This window comes from Apaloderma vittatum, unplaced genomic scaffold (genome assembly GCF_000703405.1).
Source record: "Apaloderma vittatum isolate BGI_N311 unplaced genomic scaffold, ASM70340v1 scaffold19852, whole genome shotgun sequence".
Classification (NCBI taxonomy): domain Eukaryota; kingdom Metazoa; phylum Chordata; class Aves; order Trogoniformes; family Trogonidae; genus Apaloderma; species Apaloderma vittatum.
The window spans coordinates 18,976-35,476 of NW_009702227.1; the positions used below are offsets into that span (position 1 = coordinate 18,976).

At 35.2% G+C, this 16,501-nt stretch overlaps 1 protein-coding gene across 1 annotated transcript in view; it reads right to left on the bottom strand.

Annotated features, from left to right (window-relative positions):
• LOC104281475 (nipped-B-like protein) overlaps positions 1 to 16,501 on the bottom strand; it is a gene marked incomplete at its 3' end in the record, with an annotated part of 72,965 nt that overhangs the window by 18,367 nt on the left and 38,097 nt on the right. Inside the window, 10 exon segments of the mRNA XM_009879481.1 lie at positions 379 to 479; positions 2,213 to 2,293; positions 3,083 to 3,234; positions 3,909 to 4,128; positions 5,422 to 5,508; positions 6,602 to 6,705; positions 7,899 to 7,988; positions 8,073 to 8,144; positions 8,319 to 8,516; positions 11,935 to 12,117. Of these exon segments, the coding sequence (XP_009877783.1) occupies positions 379 to 479; positions 2,213 to 2,293; positions 3,083 to 3,234; positions 3,909 to 4,128; positions 5,422 to 5,508; positions 6,602 to 6,705; positions 7,899 to 7,988; positions 8,073 to 8,144; positions 8,319 to 8,516; positions 11,935 to 12,117 (1,288 nt within the window).

The following is a 16,501-nucleotide window of genomic DNA, read 5'->3' on the forward strand; positions in this document are numbered from 1 at the left end:
GAGTGCTCTTAGTGTGTCTTCAGAGAAATTCGACCAGAATTCTACTACTAAGTTTTAGCAATGAATATGTAACTCTGTGCAAACAAAAGAATTTTCCAACAAAAAACCCAACGTGAATGTACACCAATATTATGTTTATTTACATCCTTACTAAGACAAATAGTAAGGTATTTCAATTATTTTTGTAAGTAGGCACAAATATAATAGCATAAGAAACAGCGGTTATTACAAGACAATCGTCACGTAATTCTGCTCTCATCGACCACACTCTAATAAAGAGCAGTTTGTGAAGTCACAGATTTTTAAAGTAGTTGAAAATCCTAGATTACACAACTGTAAATGCTACTGTCTACAAGTTATTAATCTCTGTCAGATTACCTGAAGTTTCTCAAACTCCTCTTGCTAGTTGGTAGTCTTGCAAGAGAAGTGAAAATTTCTTCTAGTATTAACTGTCTGTGTTTCTCATACCTGGAGAAGACCTATTTAACAAGTTACAGGATTGTTAGGAAAAAATATCACTTGTTGAATATATAGTTAACAATTATATATAGAAAACACACTTTGCATGAATAAATTATAATAAACACACATCTTGTTTTTAATGTATCTGATTTTTAAAAAAACCCAGGCATTTCTTTACAAAAATACATTAAAACTTTTTCAAGTACAGATTTTTTTAAAATCTTCAAATAATACAGGAAATTCAAACGGTGAAAATACTAAGCACATTGCAGTACTAAGTAAAACTCTGTAGTAGCATAAATTACATGAACACACTTACGGTTGTACAGCACATTTGAGAAACCAATTTTACTTTATATCTTAAGCTTTAATGTTACCCTGATGTCCTGGTTTGACCTAAACCAGAACCAGTTCTGTTTAGTGATCTTACTTTTCAGCTTGGTTAGTCTCTTCTAAGAAAATGCACTTTCTAAAATTAATGGCAATTTTTTTCAGGCAGTGACTGCTATTAGAAGTCATAACGCTTAGTGTTTACAGTTACTACCAAGGACTGGTTTGGAGAAAGGCTCTTTCTTATATTTGCTCCTATAGAAACCAAGGTCACAGATAAATCTTATACCCCATGTTGAGGGGCTGTTAAAGTAAAAGGGTGGTAAGTAAGTAAAAGGTTGCACTTGTGGAGAGGAGCAGACAGGACAGGTGATCCAAACTTGACCAACAGAAGTATTCCATTCCATAACTGTCATATTCAATATAGAGCTGAGGGATCACAAGGATTAAGCCCTCTGTCCAATGAGGACTCTGCCCATCCTTCTGCCCTCAATCCCGATTTGTGAGTGCCTGAATCCAGTTCCTAAACTCAACTCCCGAATCTAGTTTCCATCTGCTGCAGAGTCCATTCCGGGACTTTCCCAGCCTGCACGCTTTGCAGCATCTGCACTGACAGTCTTTAGGGAGTTTTGGTTCCATATTGGTTTTGCATATATGCCTATGTATGTATTTATTTTCATTATTTTCTTGTTAGTACTATTACTGTTTCATTAAAGCTGGTTTAGGGTTTTTTGTTTGTTTGTTTCCCAGTCCATAAGTCTCTTTGCCTTACTCCCTTTTCCCTTGCCTTTTGGGAAGTGAGCATCTGTCATTTGTCGAGTGACCAGCTTAGCTCTAACCTGTGACACCTGACATGAAGTATTTTTTTAATTTACAGGGTCAGGACTGTAGATAGAGTTTGCCTCTCCTTTTGTTTAGGCAGAAGACTTTACAAAGATGGAAATCTCCCACTTGCATAAGCACACGAGTTGTGCTGCATTTTTCCTGAAATATTATTTCACACAGCCACCTCTTCTGAGGAAACTAATTTATTCTCGTACATACAAGTATCCTACTAGTTCTAAACCTTGCATAAACTCAAATCTTAACACAGAAAATAAGGAAAAACACATTGCTAAGATTTCTTAAGGACAGATAAGAGGAAGGGATTTGCGATACACTTCAAACAACATAAGTAAGGAACTTCTTAATTTTGGTTAAGTACAATATTTCTTCCTATAGAATATTCAGCAAATATGGGCAGCTCAGGCAGATTTAAAACTGTTCCTAGATTATAATACCAAATTATAAAAACACACGAGAAGAAATATAGTTCAAAATTCCAATTCTCTACTAGAGAGAAAATACAGCTTGTGTAAATGTCCTAATAGCTGTCAGAAGTACAGGAACACGAAAAGTACAAATAAAGAAAAATACTTACTGCGGTGACTAACTTGATGGCACATAACTGAAGTTCACTGACATTTTCTACAAAGAAAGGCGTTATTCCCATTGATGATACCTTTAAAAGGAACGAAAAGTATATTTGACTAACAAACTGATATTTATGCTGTTTCACAAGTAGGTTATTCATTCAGCAGGTAAGGTATTCAACAAAATGTATTACTTCATAGTATTTGCAAATAAAGTTATTAAAGGATACTAGAGAACAAGACCTATGAGGAGCGGTGGAGGGAACTGGGGCTGTTTAGCCTGGAGAAAAGGAGGCTGAGGGGAGACCATATCGCTCTCTACAACTACCTGAAAGGAGGTTGTAATGAGTGGCCTCTTCTTCCAAGTAAGAAGTCATAGGATGAAAGGAAATGGCCTTAAGTTGTACCAGAGGAGGTTTAGATTGGATATTAGGAAAAAGCATCTTCATGGACAGGGTTTTTAATCACTGGAACAGGCTGCCTAGGGAAGTGGTTGAGTCACCATCCCTGGCAGTATTTAAAAGACGTGTAGACTTGGCACTTAGGCACTTGGTTTAGTGGTGGATTTGGCAGTATTAGGTTTACTGTTGGACTCCATGATTTTAAGTGCCTTTTCCAACCTAAATGATTCTATGACTCTACATTGGAATACAATCAGGTCAAACTTTTCTGAAACGTACAAGAAAAGTCATTAAAGATCTGAAAATAAAATGCTCTTCTCCTGCAGATTACCTACTACACAACAAGCTAGTCACTTTGATGTTAGTAATCCAGAAGTTTGCAAAGATTTCATACTTTATGTCACTGAGACAATCCTACTTTACATTCTCTCTGGGAAAAGAAAAACAACAGACCAGAATAATTCTGATAAAGCTTACCTGAAGAATAGTTGTATCAGTAAGAAGTTGTATCTCTAGCAACTCTGACAAGCTGCTGACAATGTCACAAACTTTGTTATACAACATCACTATAACTCTTTGCTTGTGGGTGGAACACTTAGCACGCTTCGCTTTTGAACTTAACACACCACCTAGAAAATAAAATTTATCTTCATTTTTGTCAATGTTCTACATCAAATATTAGAAAGATAACCTTCCTCAAAAGGTGTCTTCAAAACTATTGCATAGCTACAGCTTTGTAAAAACAATTGCTTACAGAAGAAAAATCAACTGGAAAGAAAGAATTTCAGGTGATACTAATTTTTCATAATTGCTTTAAATTCTGATTATTTTCAAAAAGGTTCTTGAAGTTGGACACCCACATCTAAAGGTATGCATGTCACCACAAAATGCTAAATGCTAAATAAATTTCACTGAAATAAATCATTACACAGAGATTATGACTGTCTTATTCCTACATGAAATAACTACATACAGAAGCTGAACTTCAGACAGACTTCTAAATACTTCAGTGTGAATACTTTGTTTACATTGACATTATTGCAGCAAACCAAGGTGTTGTATGACTAAGTTATCAGAGACACATTTAATTCATTAGTTTTTTATGCTACAATTCATCATACTCAAACTAACGCAAAGCATTAATTCAGGATGCTGTATATGATATGGGATAAGTATCAATATAAGAGTTACATATAAAAATCTTATTCTGGAAAGTCTTATCACCTGCATCATCATACAGTAGATTATGTTTTGATATTTTTTTAATGCAGAAAGATTTTTAAAAATTTCTTAGCATACTAACCACCATGAGGATCCACTCTATACACAGGATCATACTGAGGATAGAGAGTGTTCTGCAAATGAAATTTTGTGTATTGAATAACTCTTTCTATTACATCCTCAATATATACAGCTTTAGGCATATTTGGTGATGTCATAATATTGATAGCAGTAAGACAAGCATCAGCAGATTTTGTCAAAAGATCTCTCCATAATCTCTCCTCATCTTCAGTGTCATTGTTCTGTAACAGGCAAGAAATACAGGACAGTGAGAACAAGAAGTCAAATTTTTATCCTTACCAAGTAAAAGATAACAGCATTATCTTAATATACTTACATATACACACATATAAAATGCTGTGTCTCCCTTTTGATACAAAAATAGTTTTAGAAACCAACTAATGTTTGTTTTACTGGTAACAGTTTCTAATATGCCGTGCTAAGTTACAAGTCTTCAGAGTCTAACTGTGGTGTTCTGCTAAAACACGAAGCTCTGTGCATCACTGGGAAGCACTAGGAGAGAAGACTGCCACATGTTCAACTCTGATGTACCTAGCGTCTTCTGTAGTGGCCTATGCACAGTTTGCTGCTTTGATCAGTCTAATTTTTGCCACTAGAGGGACTTCTTACACAAAAAGACTTACAAGTCACATGAAACTCCTAAGTACATTACTTTCTCTGCTTCACAGGCAAACCCACCTATTATCAATGGTTTTAAAAGATGTCCTATCAAATACGTCCATTTAGATTTAGCACTGTGTTTGTACCAGTAAAACCAAACATGCATGAGGTTAACTATCGAGCACTGCTTACACATTGTAGTAACACTATTCATAGCAAAACCAGGTAGAAATTTTCATAGCCTCCCTGGTACAGATATAGCTTACAGAGACAGAGTCTTTCCTGCCTGTATGACAACATAGTTCAACATTGTTGGCTAAATAAGGGGTTGGTGAAACTGTATTATCTTTACTACTTTGGGGTAGGATAATCTAAAACAAAACCATAGTGCATACTATATATATGAGATTTATATTTGTAAAATCAGCAGAAACGTGCAAGTCAGGAGATCCCTGTAATGTCTTTGCATAGAATGGCTTTAAGAGATTTGTTCCTTACACAGATGAGGACCAAAAAGAAACCCAAATAGTTTAAATTTTTTTTTTTTTCTCATTAATCTTCGGAATAAAAAGAATACCCAACGGCACTCTGTCTCTGAGAAGCATCCTGATGTGGAAGTAGGATATCTTCACTGCAAAAGAAGTAAGCTTACTCCTTAGCAGAGGCTTTCTTTTCCATAACAATATGAATCACAGTTAACAGGTTTTAAGAAAAATCTACAACTTGTTTGGGTAAAGATAGCTTCTTTTTTTAATTGAAGCTTTGTCTCTGACTTGGAATCACTGGACAATTTCATTAACTGATAATTCTGAGTTCTACTACAAAAAGCTAAGTATTTGAAACTAAAAATAGAATTCAACTGAAGAAAGCAGTATTCTACACAATGTTGTGGTATTTTGTAACTTGAAACTCACGTGGTTAAGTAACGTAGAAAGCTTTGATCCATCTTGAATATTCTTCTCCAAAATATTCAGGACTTTCACTGTTTTATCTGTTGAGAGCTAAAGCAAGAAAAGGAACACATCAAACAACTCCTGAAAATAAAGGCTGACAAATTGCTGAAAAGAATGACAATGGAAGAAGGACCGAACTAGTTATATAATCTTAAATACTGAAATTTGAGATAAGGACCGGATCTCAACTTTCTGTGGTTTCACAGCACAACTGAGAATGCTGATAACTAAAGCAGGTGAAATAGAATGAATTATAGAAAGGCCTAGGCTGGAAGGGACCTTAGAAATATATTCTAATATTGCAATCAAATTGGATTTTCAACCAGCAAAATCCATAGAAATAGATTTTAAATTGTGACAGAGACTTCATAAACACAGTAAGTGCTCATGAACAGGCAGAATAAGAGTTTAACATAAGATTGCCCAAAGCCAGGAGTTCCAGGAAGATAAGGAAAGAACATTTTTTCTAGAGGTGAATACCAACAGCCTGCACCAACAGTCCTCTTGGAACTGAAGTCAGGAAGAGTATTGCAAAGAAATGACAATATGCAGTCTACAGAAAATGGATCTTATTATCACTTGGGTTGTTCTAAGTCTGAAAGGCCCTTCTGGTGAGACGAAGGAAGCAGGCAATTCAGCGTAGTGCTGGCTGAACATCATACATTTACATTGCACTGATGGCATATAACAGAAAGGCTGGAGATTTATTTTTTTTTTACTTTGCCAGCAGGTTCTGATTTACTATGGTTGCTGAATGCCAGCTGTAAGGAGCAAAGCCTATAGGTTGATGTGCTTTTCTGAAAATACGTTAACTATTTCAGATTTTACTCCTCGGGCACAGGTATTACATACCAGCACACAGTCAGCATTGACAGAGAAGCTGAAGGAGCTGGGTGTCTTTAGCTTGGACAATAGGAGGCGGAGGGGTGACCTCATCCATGTTTATAAATATATCAAGGGGGAGTGTCAGGAGGATGGAGCCAGGATCTTTTCAGTGACACCCAATGACAGGACAAGGGGCAACGGGTGCAAGCGCACAAGTGCTCCCTGTTATCTGTTACACGCACACCCGAAGAGGGTACGTTTCGTATATTTATCAAAATTTTATGTTCAAAAAGACTTAAAGACTATGAAAATATACCTTGTCCATAATGCCCATTGCCTTGATTTTTGCAGATTCACTACCCAACTCACTAAGCTGATGTTTTCCCAGCAGCAATTCCTGTGGAATCTCATCATCATCGCCTTAGAAAAAAAATTAAAAATTAACAACCATATTTCTAATTAGATTTCAAGGAAATTAGCATTTTAGAGTCAATATGAAAAAGTCAATTGAAGAAAAAAAAGTCATTTTCCAAATAGCTAGGATCTAATCATTCCAAATAGATAGCATCTAACAGTTTTATCTAATGAAGACTAATGATAACAACTTTTGGTTGTGTTAAAACAACAACTACTTGTTAAATATGACTGGTTGTGAAATACCACTTAACAGTCTAACATGAAGCATCCACTTCTGAAAGCCATTAACTAAAATTTTTTAATATAACAAAGTCTATGTATTGCACCTCTTCTACCCTCATCGTCATTTCAGTAAAACAAATCTTAAATGACTGTAGTCCTACCTCAAGTTCAAATGTGGATAAGGGCAAGAAATGAATAACACATAGGCAATTACGTACTTCAGGATACACTGTGTCTTAGTTATATTTACCATTACCAAAACCCCGTGCTCTTACCAGACACAGAAAGAACCAATGACTTCACTTAAGGCTAAGGTTGCATATACTATTACTTTAAAAACTGTAGTGATTTGTTAACTACGCTCCTCCCTGTGTTCTAATCCTGTGGCAAAGATATGAACAACCTATTATCCATTTCAATAGAAAGTCACCTTACTCAGTCTGAACTACTCCTCAAGAGACTCTAAGCTGGCTGTTTTTCCACTGAAACGGATAAGGAGCACACAGTGATTCAGTACCTCAGCTATAAATACATAAGGACTCTGCTGCTTGAACTGAATAATCATCTATTGGGACAAAAACCACAACAGATGCAAAATTATGTGCCTCAGACATTACTAGCAAAAGAATCGTATTATGCTAGTGTTGTTTGCAAAGTTATGTTTGTAAGAAGGAAACGTCCTATGGACATCCCAAAGAGGTACCCTTTCACTCCAGGAAACTACTGCTTGTCTTGCTATGATTTGTGCCCCTTTTGGATTCTGCACGGAGGAGGAAGATCATCTTGCAGTAGCATATCCTCTTGGAAAGGCGAAGGATGCCACTCAAGGTAGGAGCCATACAAACACAGTATGCCCTAGCATGTATCAGTGGCAATTAAAATACCAAGAAGGCAGTTTGAAACTAATGAGTTATAAATATTTTTTTGTATTCTTGAGCTTGGGGAAAGCATTTTGAAACTTCCTGATACATTACCAAAAGCTGTAAAATCCATATCTTCCAAATTTTCCAAAATATTCTCTATTGAAGCAGTAAACCTTTTAAAAGTTGAAGAATCCATCATTTCTGGTGAAAAAAGAGATTTATAAATAATTATTTTATATACAAAACAAAAATATAAACTACAGAAAAGAAATCTTATAAAATTACCTTCAGGTGTTAGTTTAGGTTCATAAGATTTCCTCTTCTTTTGTTTTTCTTTTTTCTTCATTTTTCTAGCCACTAATTAGGAGTATAAAAAGTCAAATAAATACCTCCTAAATAAACAAAGGACTATTTACATTTCTTAAACTTCTATTCAGCAACGTAGGTAAAGATCTTTATATCAAAATGTTTAATGTGTCTGCTAAAACCACACTAGTATTACAGAATAAAATTACTAAAATGATCAGTTACCCTCACTGAGGCTAGGGGGAGGAGAATAATCATCCATATCAGAGTCATCAGGACTGCGGTTACGGTAACGACCACTACCAGAAATCCTCCTTCCTTCATGATAATGACCACTTCTCTTATGGTCACCAGAACTTCTTTTGTCATGTTCTTCATACTCCCAAGCTTCATCTCTATCCTTTTTATGTCTTTTACGAGAAGCTAGAAAGTAAATGCATTTTCATTATAAGTACAAAAATTCTATTTTCAATGCTCCAAAACTTTATAAACATTTTAAAAAATTTAAGAGAAATGAAGATGTGGCACTTAGAGACATGGTTTAATGGTGGACATGGCAGTGTGAGATTTGGTGGTCTTAAAGGTGTTTTCCAGCCTAAAAAATTCTACGATTTGCAAGTTAAACACTACTATATAGTTGTTCTACAGAACAAGTGAACACTTTATTATATAAAATTCTGTTACAGCATTACACTAACCATTTCTTTCTAAATTACATGAAAACTGTGCCTGAAACTGGGAAAGACAGGAGCAAACAATTGAAAATACAAATTTACAGGACATTTGTCCCTTTAAGCAAAGTAAGGAAAGCAGAACAAATCAAAGTAAGTCTCATCCTTTCATAAGCGAATATTGAGATAATCTCCTCACTACTACTGGATTGTCCATATTCCAGTTCAGTGATTACTTGCCCATCTAACACAGCAAGTTTCAAAGAGACTTGGCAATATAGTTGCTTACATATATTCTGTTTTGTCAAGACAACTAAAATTTTGTCTTGATATGTATTGCAGCAAATTTGGTGTAAAGGAGAAAGCTGGAGTCACAATTCTGGACCAGACAGTAAGTTAAAATCTCAGACGGTTATTATAACCAGTCTTCAGTCAGGACCAAGTGAATACTGAAGAAACTGGGATAAACATTTTATACAGAAACAGAGATTTAGTAGAAATAAAGTGAAGGAGCAGAATGGAGAGTTCTCTGTTACTTTCAGAGAAAATCTTGTGTGTCTTGAAGTGGGGAGAATGTGCTAATCTGTAATAGAAAAAGGATATGAGGGAGGAGAAGGTACCTTCCTTCATGAAATCAGACAAGTCTCCATTATCTAATGTAACAGGGTAACAGGGCTAGCAAAGAGCAGTCTAACACAGACTGTGCTGTGAAGATCAAAACAGCTCCAAAACATCATGTTCTAGAGTAGCAGATTTTATGCTTGTGAACCTGCATATAACAGGAACTAATTCAGTTCAGTCTTTGAGCTGTGCTGCTTCTAGATCAGGCTTGCTTCTGGGGGCTGTACAGTCACACTCATGACGCCTGAGCTGCTAACACCAGAACGGCTCAGAGTTAACGTGACTGAAGAAATGGAAGGCCAACTTGGATAGCTCGAGTGTGACTACTGGAGAACAAAGCAAGACTTGACACATCTTAACCAGTTCCTTCGTCCCCATTAGACAGTATTTTGTGGAGATGACGTCTGTCTTCCCAACTTACAAACCCTCAGTATCAATTTAAGCTCCGTAGCACAAATTCTGACCCCAGCTACATCTCCATGAGAAAAATAACTTCCAATATTGCTTTCCAACAGAAATTTCAATTAGCCAGCTTAGCAATGCTGTATGGCAAAACAGAGTATGTTACACATGTGCTAGGTCTGCAAGGAAAGTAAGACAAACATGAGAACAGCTATTCACAATCACGTCTCTACAACATTTATTTTGAAGTAGATAAAAAATTAAGTATTAATAACACTTCAGGAGTTATTGATTTTATACATAAATAAAGACTATTTGGAATTTAAATACCCAATTTCCTTCTGAGTTCTGTCAAACATTTATGCAATTTTAATACCTATTGTATGAGAATTTCGTAAATTTTTAATTATTTGTCATTTAAGTTAATGGAATGTCCCTTCTCAATGAGATACTCAAATTTCTTTTCTAAAAATCATTCTTTCATATTTTTTAATGTTCAATTTTAGACAATCAAAAGAATTCCAAAATACATATTTATAATGTATCTGTTCAGTGTACTTGTCACAAGACTTTAATTATCTTGAACATTTTGTCTTGTTTTAATTCAATTCAGTTGTATAGCACTCTTTGGGAAATATTATAATTTATTTTTAAAGCAGATGTCCTCACTGAAATGTTTATAATGGTGGCCAGATCTCTTGAGTGGGTATAATGAACCTAGAATCATTTAAAGCATATAATTACTGTAAAAGTTTTCCTTCATTTGCTTTACTTTGTATTTAAGAATTTCAAAATCCATTGTAGCTAATAGGTACACTAAGGTATCTGAAATTCTTGACAGTTCTCTCCATTCCCAACCAACTTAAATAATTTTGCTTTACTTATGTTTTGAGGTCACTGTTCCAGGTTAACATCATAAATAGGCAATGATATAGTATACAGAGAATATAGAATCCTGAATGAAGTAAACCATCATTAATCCTTTGCCATAAACAAGACCGATTACAAATTACCTCACGATCTTACACTCACACTCGAAGCAGAATTATTCTGTTAAATCAAAAGGAAAAACAAACAAAAGGACATTCTTTTCTGCTTCTTCGATAAAGATTGGAGTTATTATAATTTTTACATGTATGTGTGTATAAGCATTGTGTATCTGTTGGACAAGAACTTTAAACATATTAAACAGCAGAACAAAGAAATCTTTCTCTTTTGGACCCTAAGAAAGTCTAAAAAGCAAAACATTGTGTTCTACAAAAGTTCATTAAGATGTCTATATAAGCAAAGTTGAACAGAGTCTAAACTTGGGGAAAAATCATAAGCAAGATGTCTTCTCCAGGTAACAGCTACAGACACTTCTGTAGCTGTTACCTGTACAGGGCTAAACTGTTAACTCGGTCTGAGCTTATTCACTTTGTTAACAGAGTTTTTTTCCAGTGTTGATCAACTACCATAGAGACAAACTAACCAGAATCCATTAGCAACCAGGAAATCCCTTCCTAACTTAGAGGCACAGAATATTTTTTCAACACTTAGGAACTTTACCTGACTGCACAGCCAAATTCTAACTACGAGCTTACTCTCTGCCTTTGTAAACTGTTAATTCAAGAACAGTATCATCAGCAAATGGTACTTTGTGGACCCATCAACAGCAACTTCAGTTTTTCAAGAAATATGCCAGAGAAATAATAGAAAGTCCTGGGCACTAAGATTCTCAATGTATCATGTCAGAAAAATTCAAAAGGAGACCCTTCACTTTTCCTATCAATAACTCTAAGATTAATTTTATTTTTTTTTTGCATACCTTTGTATGCAAGTTCTCAGTGCTGCTTTAGAGGATATTTTCCTTAATCTGGCTAGCTAAAAATGCTTCATAGTACAACTGAAAAAAAAAAAAAAAAAAAAAATCGAGACAGCAGCTTCCAAAAAGGAAGAGAAATTTAACAACTCACTGTTTTTCATCCTGACAAATTGAAATCAAGTATTTTTCTTTTACACATTAAAAAAAAGGGTTCTTAGCCAAGTAGCTGTCAGGACAGGGTTTGTATGTTTTCAGGTAGCCAACTTAAAAGAAGGTGTATCTTTCTGTAAAAGCAATATATTAGCTTTCTTCAGCAGTAGGAACAGAACAATGTACTACTTACATTCAAAAGCTTCTTCACTGTCATTGTCTTCATCAGAACTGATTTCAGCATATTTTGGTTTCTCATTAACTGTGCTACGTTTGCGCTTGTTCATTTTCACACGTTCACAAAGTGGCATGGTGGATTCAATTTCTGCCAGGAGCTCAGGAGGCAACTCCTTTAACACTGACTGATCTATGCTACCTATTAATGGAGAGTAAGAAGAGCAAATGTGAACCTGAACATAAAAACAAGGGCCCAACGCTACAGTCCTCTCTCAGGAATCACTTACAGTGTATCTACTAGTAAGACCACAGTTAGATACACCTGGATGTATTTGATAGCCCTGTTTAAAAGCTGCATTTATTGTTCACAATACAATTAGAAATTAACATGACAAATTGCATACATATCTCCTTCAATAAAATATTTTGTCAGGCATATAAACAAATTCAAACCAATGAATTTCCTTTGTAAAAAGATATCTCTGCTGTACTTCCATAAAATTCAGTCTTATTTCAGTTCATGCTCTGATTTTAATAGGCTTTCTACTGGTGCAGATAAACTAAGGATTCTCTTAACATTTCCCATTTCTCATTAACATTTCTGTTTATTCTCACACAAATTGTTTAGTGTACACTAACCTTCCCTCTTCCAATAAGCAGAGACATCTGTGGCAGAACCTTTGGAATCTTATCACTAAACACAGGCCAAATCATTAAGAATCCAAACTTTGCTCAGATTTTTTCTTACCTCCTACTAGCAGTTTTATACTGCAACCCAAATTTTTGTCCAATTTTGTTACAAAGCAAAATTGAAAGATTTTTATTTAATATAGACAAACATCTAGCTGATTCACATCAGGTTTCTTTCCCACAGAGGTAAACAGGTAGACAACACAACTTTCATGACATTTTGAAACTACGATTAAACTCACATGCAATCAAGAGTGAAGAAGACCTGCAGTCAACATTTTTACAACTGACACAAGGAAATAAAATTAGTTAAAAACTATTTCTTAGTGTTTTGTTTATTTGATGTCTTATCTTTATTTATCAAAGAACCTCCAGCACAGATCTGAATATTTTTGTCTTAAGTGCCCCTCCTTCCCAAGGCATACTATATTATTGGCAGGTCATTTCCTCTCTAAACACATACACAGTATCGTCCAAAACATAATTTTCTGGATGTAATTCACTTTTTAATTTAATTCATTAAATCAACATCATAACTTTCTAAAATGATTTAATTTTTTACAGTAATATGCCAACTTCTAATCCAAAATTAGTCTTTTTCTTCTTTCCTTTTTAAACACCTTTAACTGGAATTAGAAGAGCCTTAATATGAGAAAATAGTTTCTAGGAACAAAATTTTGGAAAAAAAATCTCATGTGTTACTGTTTTCACATATATCTATATGCATAAAAGTTACTTACAAGCAATAAAACTACAGATCAGAAAATTACTTTTCTATAATTCTCAAGTACCTTTAGCAGGTTATTTCATTTAAGTGTATCTTTAGAAAAGATTGTACTTAAAATACTGGGGGTTTCAAACTGAGGTAGGGAAGTAAAACTGATAGCGAAAGTTGTCCTTGCTTCCTGTGGTTGTTCTCATTTATTTAAGTAGCCATCCTTCAGTAGTCAGCCCCTGCCAAAGTTACCTAAATTCTCGATATTGCTTTCAAAAATGCTAGAAAACAATTCACAGTGTGACCCTGTTGCTGTGACATGACTGTTCTTGGCAGGCTGGGCACTTGACTGAAGACAGGCCGAAACACGCCCCCACAGACAGATCAAGCTTCTCTGTGTGTACCAGGAGCTGACGGGATGGCAGCCAGGTCTAATCTGGATGCTGCACAGCTGTGTGCTTCAGAGGTGACGTCCCCACTCTAAAATCTCACATCTTCTTTTATGATTACACAGTGCCTGAAAAGACTTAAGTCATCCAGCCCCGGACTACAAGAAAATTCACATACACAAGTTTTAAGGCAATTTCCACAAGCAAAATTGCCAGAGGGCCTCAGATTCTGGTTCTCTAGCATATATTCTCAATTTTATGCACTGTTGGTAATTTCAGAGAAATCAGCAGGACTACACACATAGCATAAAGTGTACAGTAAATTTGGAAAAACAAAAACATTGCAAAAGTCAGCTACAAGTAAATGAAGAGAAGTTGCATTAAATCCTCAAAAAACAAATAAAAATCGAAGGTTACTACTCTCCTGACCCCTAGGAATATCTATTCTTGCTTTCCTTGTTGATTTATTTTCCCAGGCTAGAACACTACTCAGTCTTTAAAAATAAATCAATTACCACTATATTAATCAGACATCAATGAAAAAAAAAAAGCAGGTGCTTTATATATTAGGAAAAATAACTTCATTTCCCTCTCAGAGGTTCCCAGTTTTTTACGGTCTCCAGTGCTAAATTCAACTAACGCTTGAATTGCACTCTCTCCTGATACAGGTATTTCAGATGACAGTATAAGCTTATCCTTTTTTCTCCTATTAGGCAATATGTAAAGTTTTTTTACTCAAGTAAGGCAGGGAAGAAAAGAGAACAAATAGCACTACTGTGAAGTTCTCTATAGCCTATCTTTAAAGTTTCTCTCACAGTGTTTTATGGAGCAAGTGCGTTACATGCCCAGTTTCCTGAGATGCTGAGGATTCTAAATCAAATCTAATGACCGCACATGTTTCTACAATTCTGATACAAATGGCAAAGGACTCTCTATCTTTTCTGAAGAAATTCAGGGATATTGTGTACTGTGGGACTCCAGTCAAGAGCTTGTTAATATTTATTTCACTTCATTACTTAATTTTGAGTCAGGGCAACTCAATCTTCACTACAAGCTTCCTATTAAATTCATTCTTTTACACCTCTGTATTTTATAACAAAGGTACTGTTCATTTTTTCAGGGTAGCAATAAAATACTTAAAGAGAATCTAGTCCACCCTAAGAATATGCTCACATGGCAACAAACAGCAGGTTATAAAACCTATGGTAATGTCTTTGTAGTTTATGGGATACTTTTCTGAAAGAATTAAGAGAATATACAACACAAACTCCTTTGAAGGCACCTACAAAACCACGAATGATCACCTTCAGTTTTTAGATTTCTTTGACAGGTTTGCTGAGACCTGGTGCCTACCTTTGTGTTTCCACTTTAATCAGTTAGATTTGCTTCTAGTTTGCATGGCTTTTAAAATATGTAAGGACAAAGTAACCTTACCTAAGAAGTTACCTAACAAGTTAGTAAGAACACTCCAATAAATTAGCTTTCTGAAGAACTGTTCTTATTGATGGAGGAACTCCATTTCTTGCAATAAGTGTGATCAGTGTACACACTATGCCTGAAAGGGGCCACAGGCAACAGCGTTCTTCAGACGTCACTTACATACATCTTCAAAGCTGCTGCAACTAATGCAACAAACACCACCCCACCCCAAAAGTACCATCATACCAAAATCTTTGTCTCATTATAAAGAACAGAATGCTAACACACTCCACACCAATGAAACTGAAGGGCAAGTCCGAGAAGAGCTGTAAGAACAATTCCTCTCAGAGCTGCAAACACGAACAGCAACTTCTTCAGTGCTTCTCAAAACAGATGCAATGCCATCCATGACTTAAACATTTGTTCCTTGCTGGAGGACGAACAACTTCTTAATTTTGTTTGACTGCCTTCTTAGAGAAGGTATTCAAGAATTTTCAGCTTTTACTGAATATCCACTGACCATCAAGAAATTTGTTTTCTCACCAAGCAATTCTTGGTAAAACATAATACAGTTAAAGATAAAGAAAATCTCAGTTAAAAATTATTTAGTCTGTAAGCCTCCTGTTTTAACTGGGGAAGCTTTTCAGAGGGTTTCGCCATGTGTAGTACAAAGAATCTACAAATATCTAATGGATGTACTATTTCCCTTCTTCATTTATGGCTTAGAAAAAGAATGGAAAGGCACAGATCTTGAAGCTCAGTCTTGTATTTTTGTTCAAGCTTGATGGGTAATTTCAAATTAGCAGAACAGCCTTTAACTTTAGCTAATATGTACATATACCTATTCTTTAGACAGATACAAAAAAATTACTGTGCCTTGAATTTGCAAATCAAATAGACCCTCCCTGATCAAGGTAGATGAATGCCTGCAAGAGAGGTTGAACATGAGAAAAAAGGTAACATCATTACAGAATTTTACTTAATTTATCCAATGTGGACAGAAACAATCAGAGAGTTCATATTAATTTCACCTGGCTTGATAAAACAACTTCAAACATGCAGCTACAGAGAAGGGGATGATGCTTGCTAATGCTTAGGTGGATTTTCCAGGATCACTAAGGCCACTTCTGCCACAAAATCAAAACCAACACTAATCTTATTTTCTCTGTAATGACTTATCCTTTCTTTTGAAACTATGGAACACAGATGTACAGTTTACATTTTGGTGCAATTTTCTATGAACTAACTAACAAGTTATCAAGATTCAAATACATTTAGAAACCTAAACCCTGAATTCCTAGTTCCATAACTGCAAAAGACAATACAGTGAAAACAATACATATAATTTTTCTTATATGGTTACTTTTAAA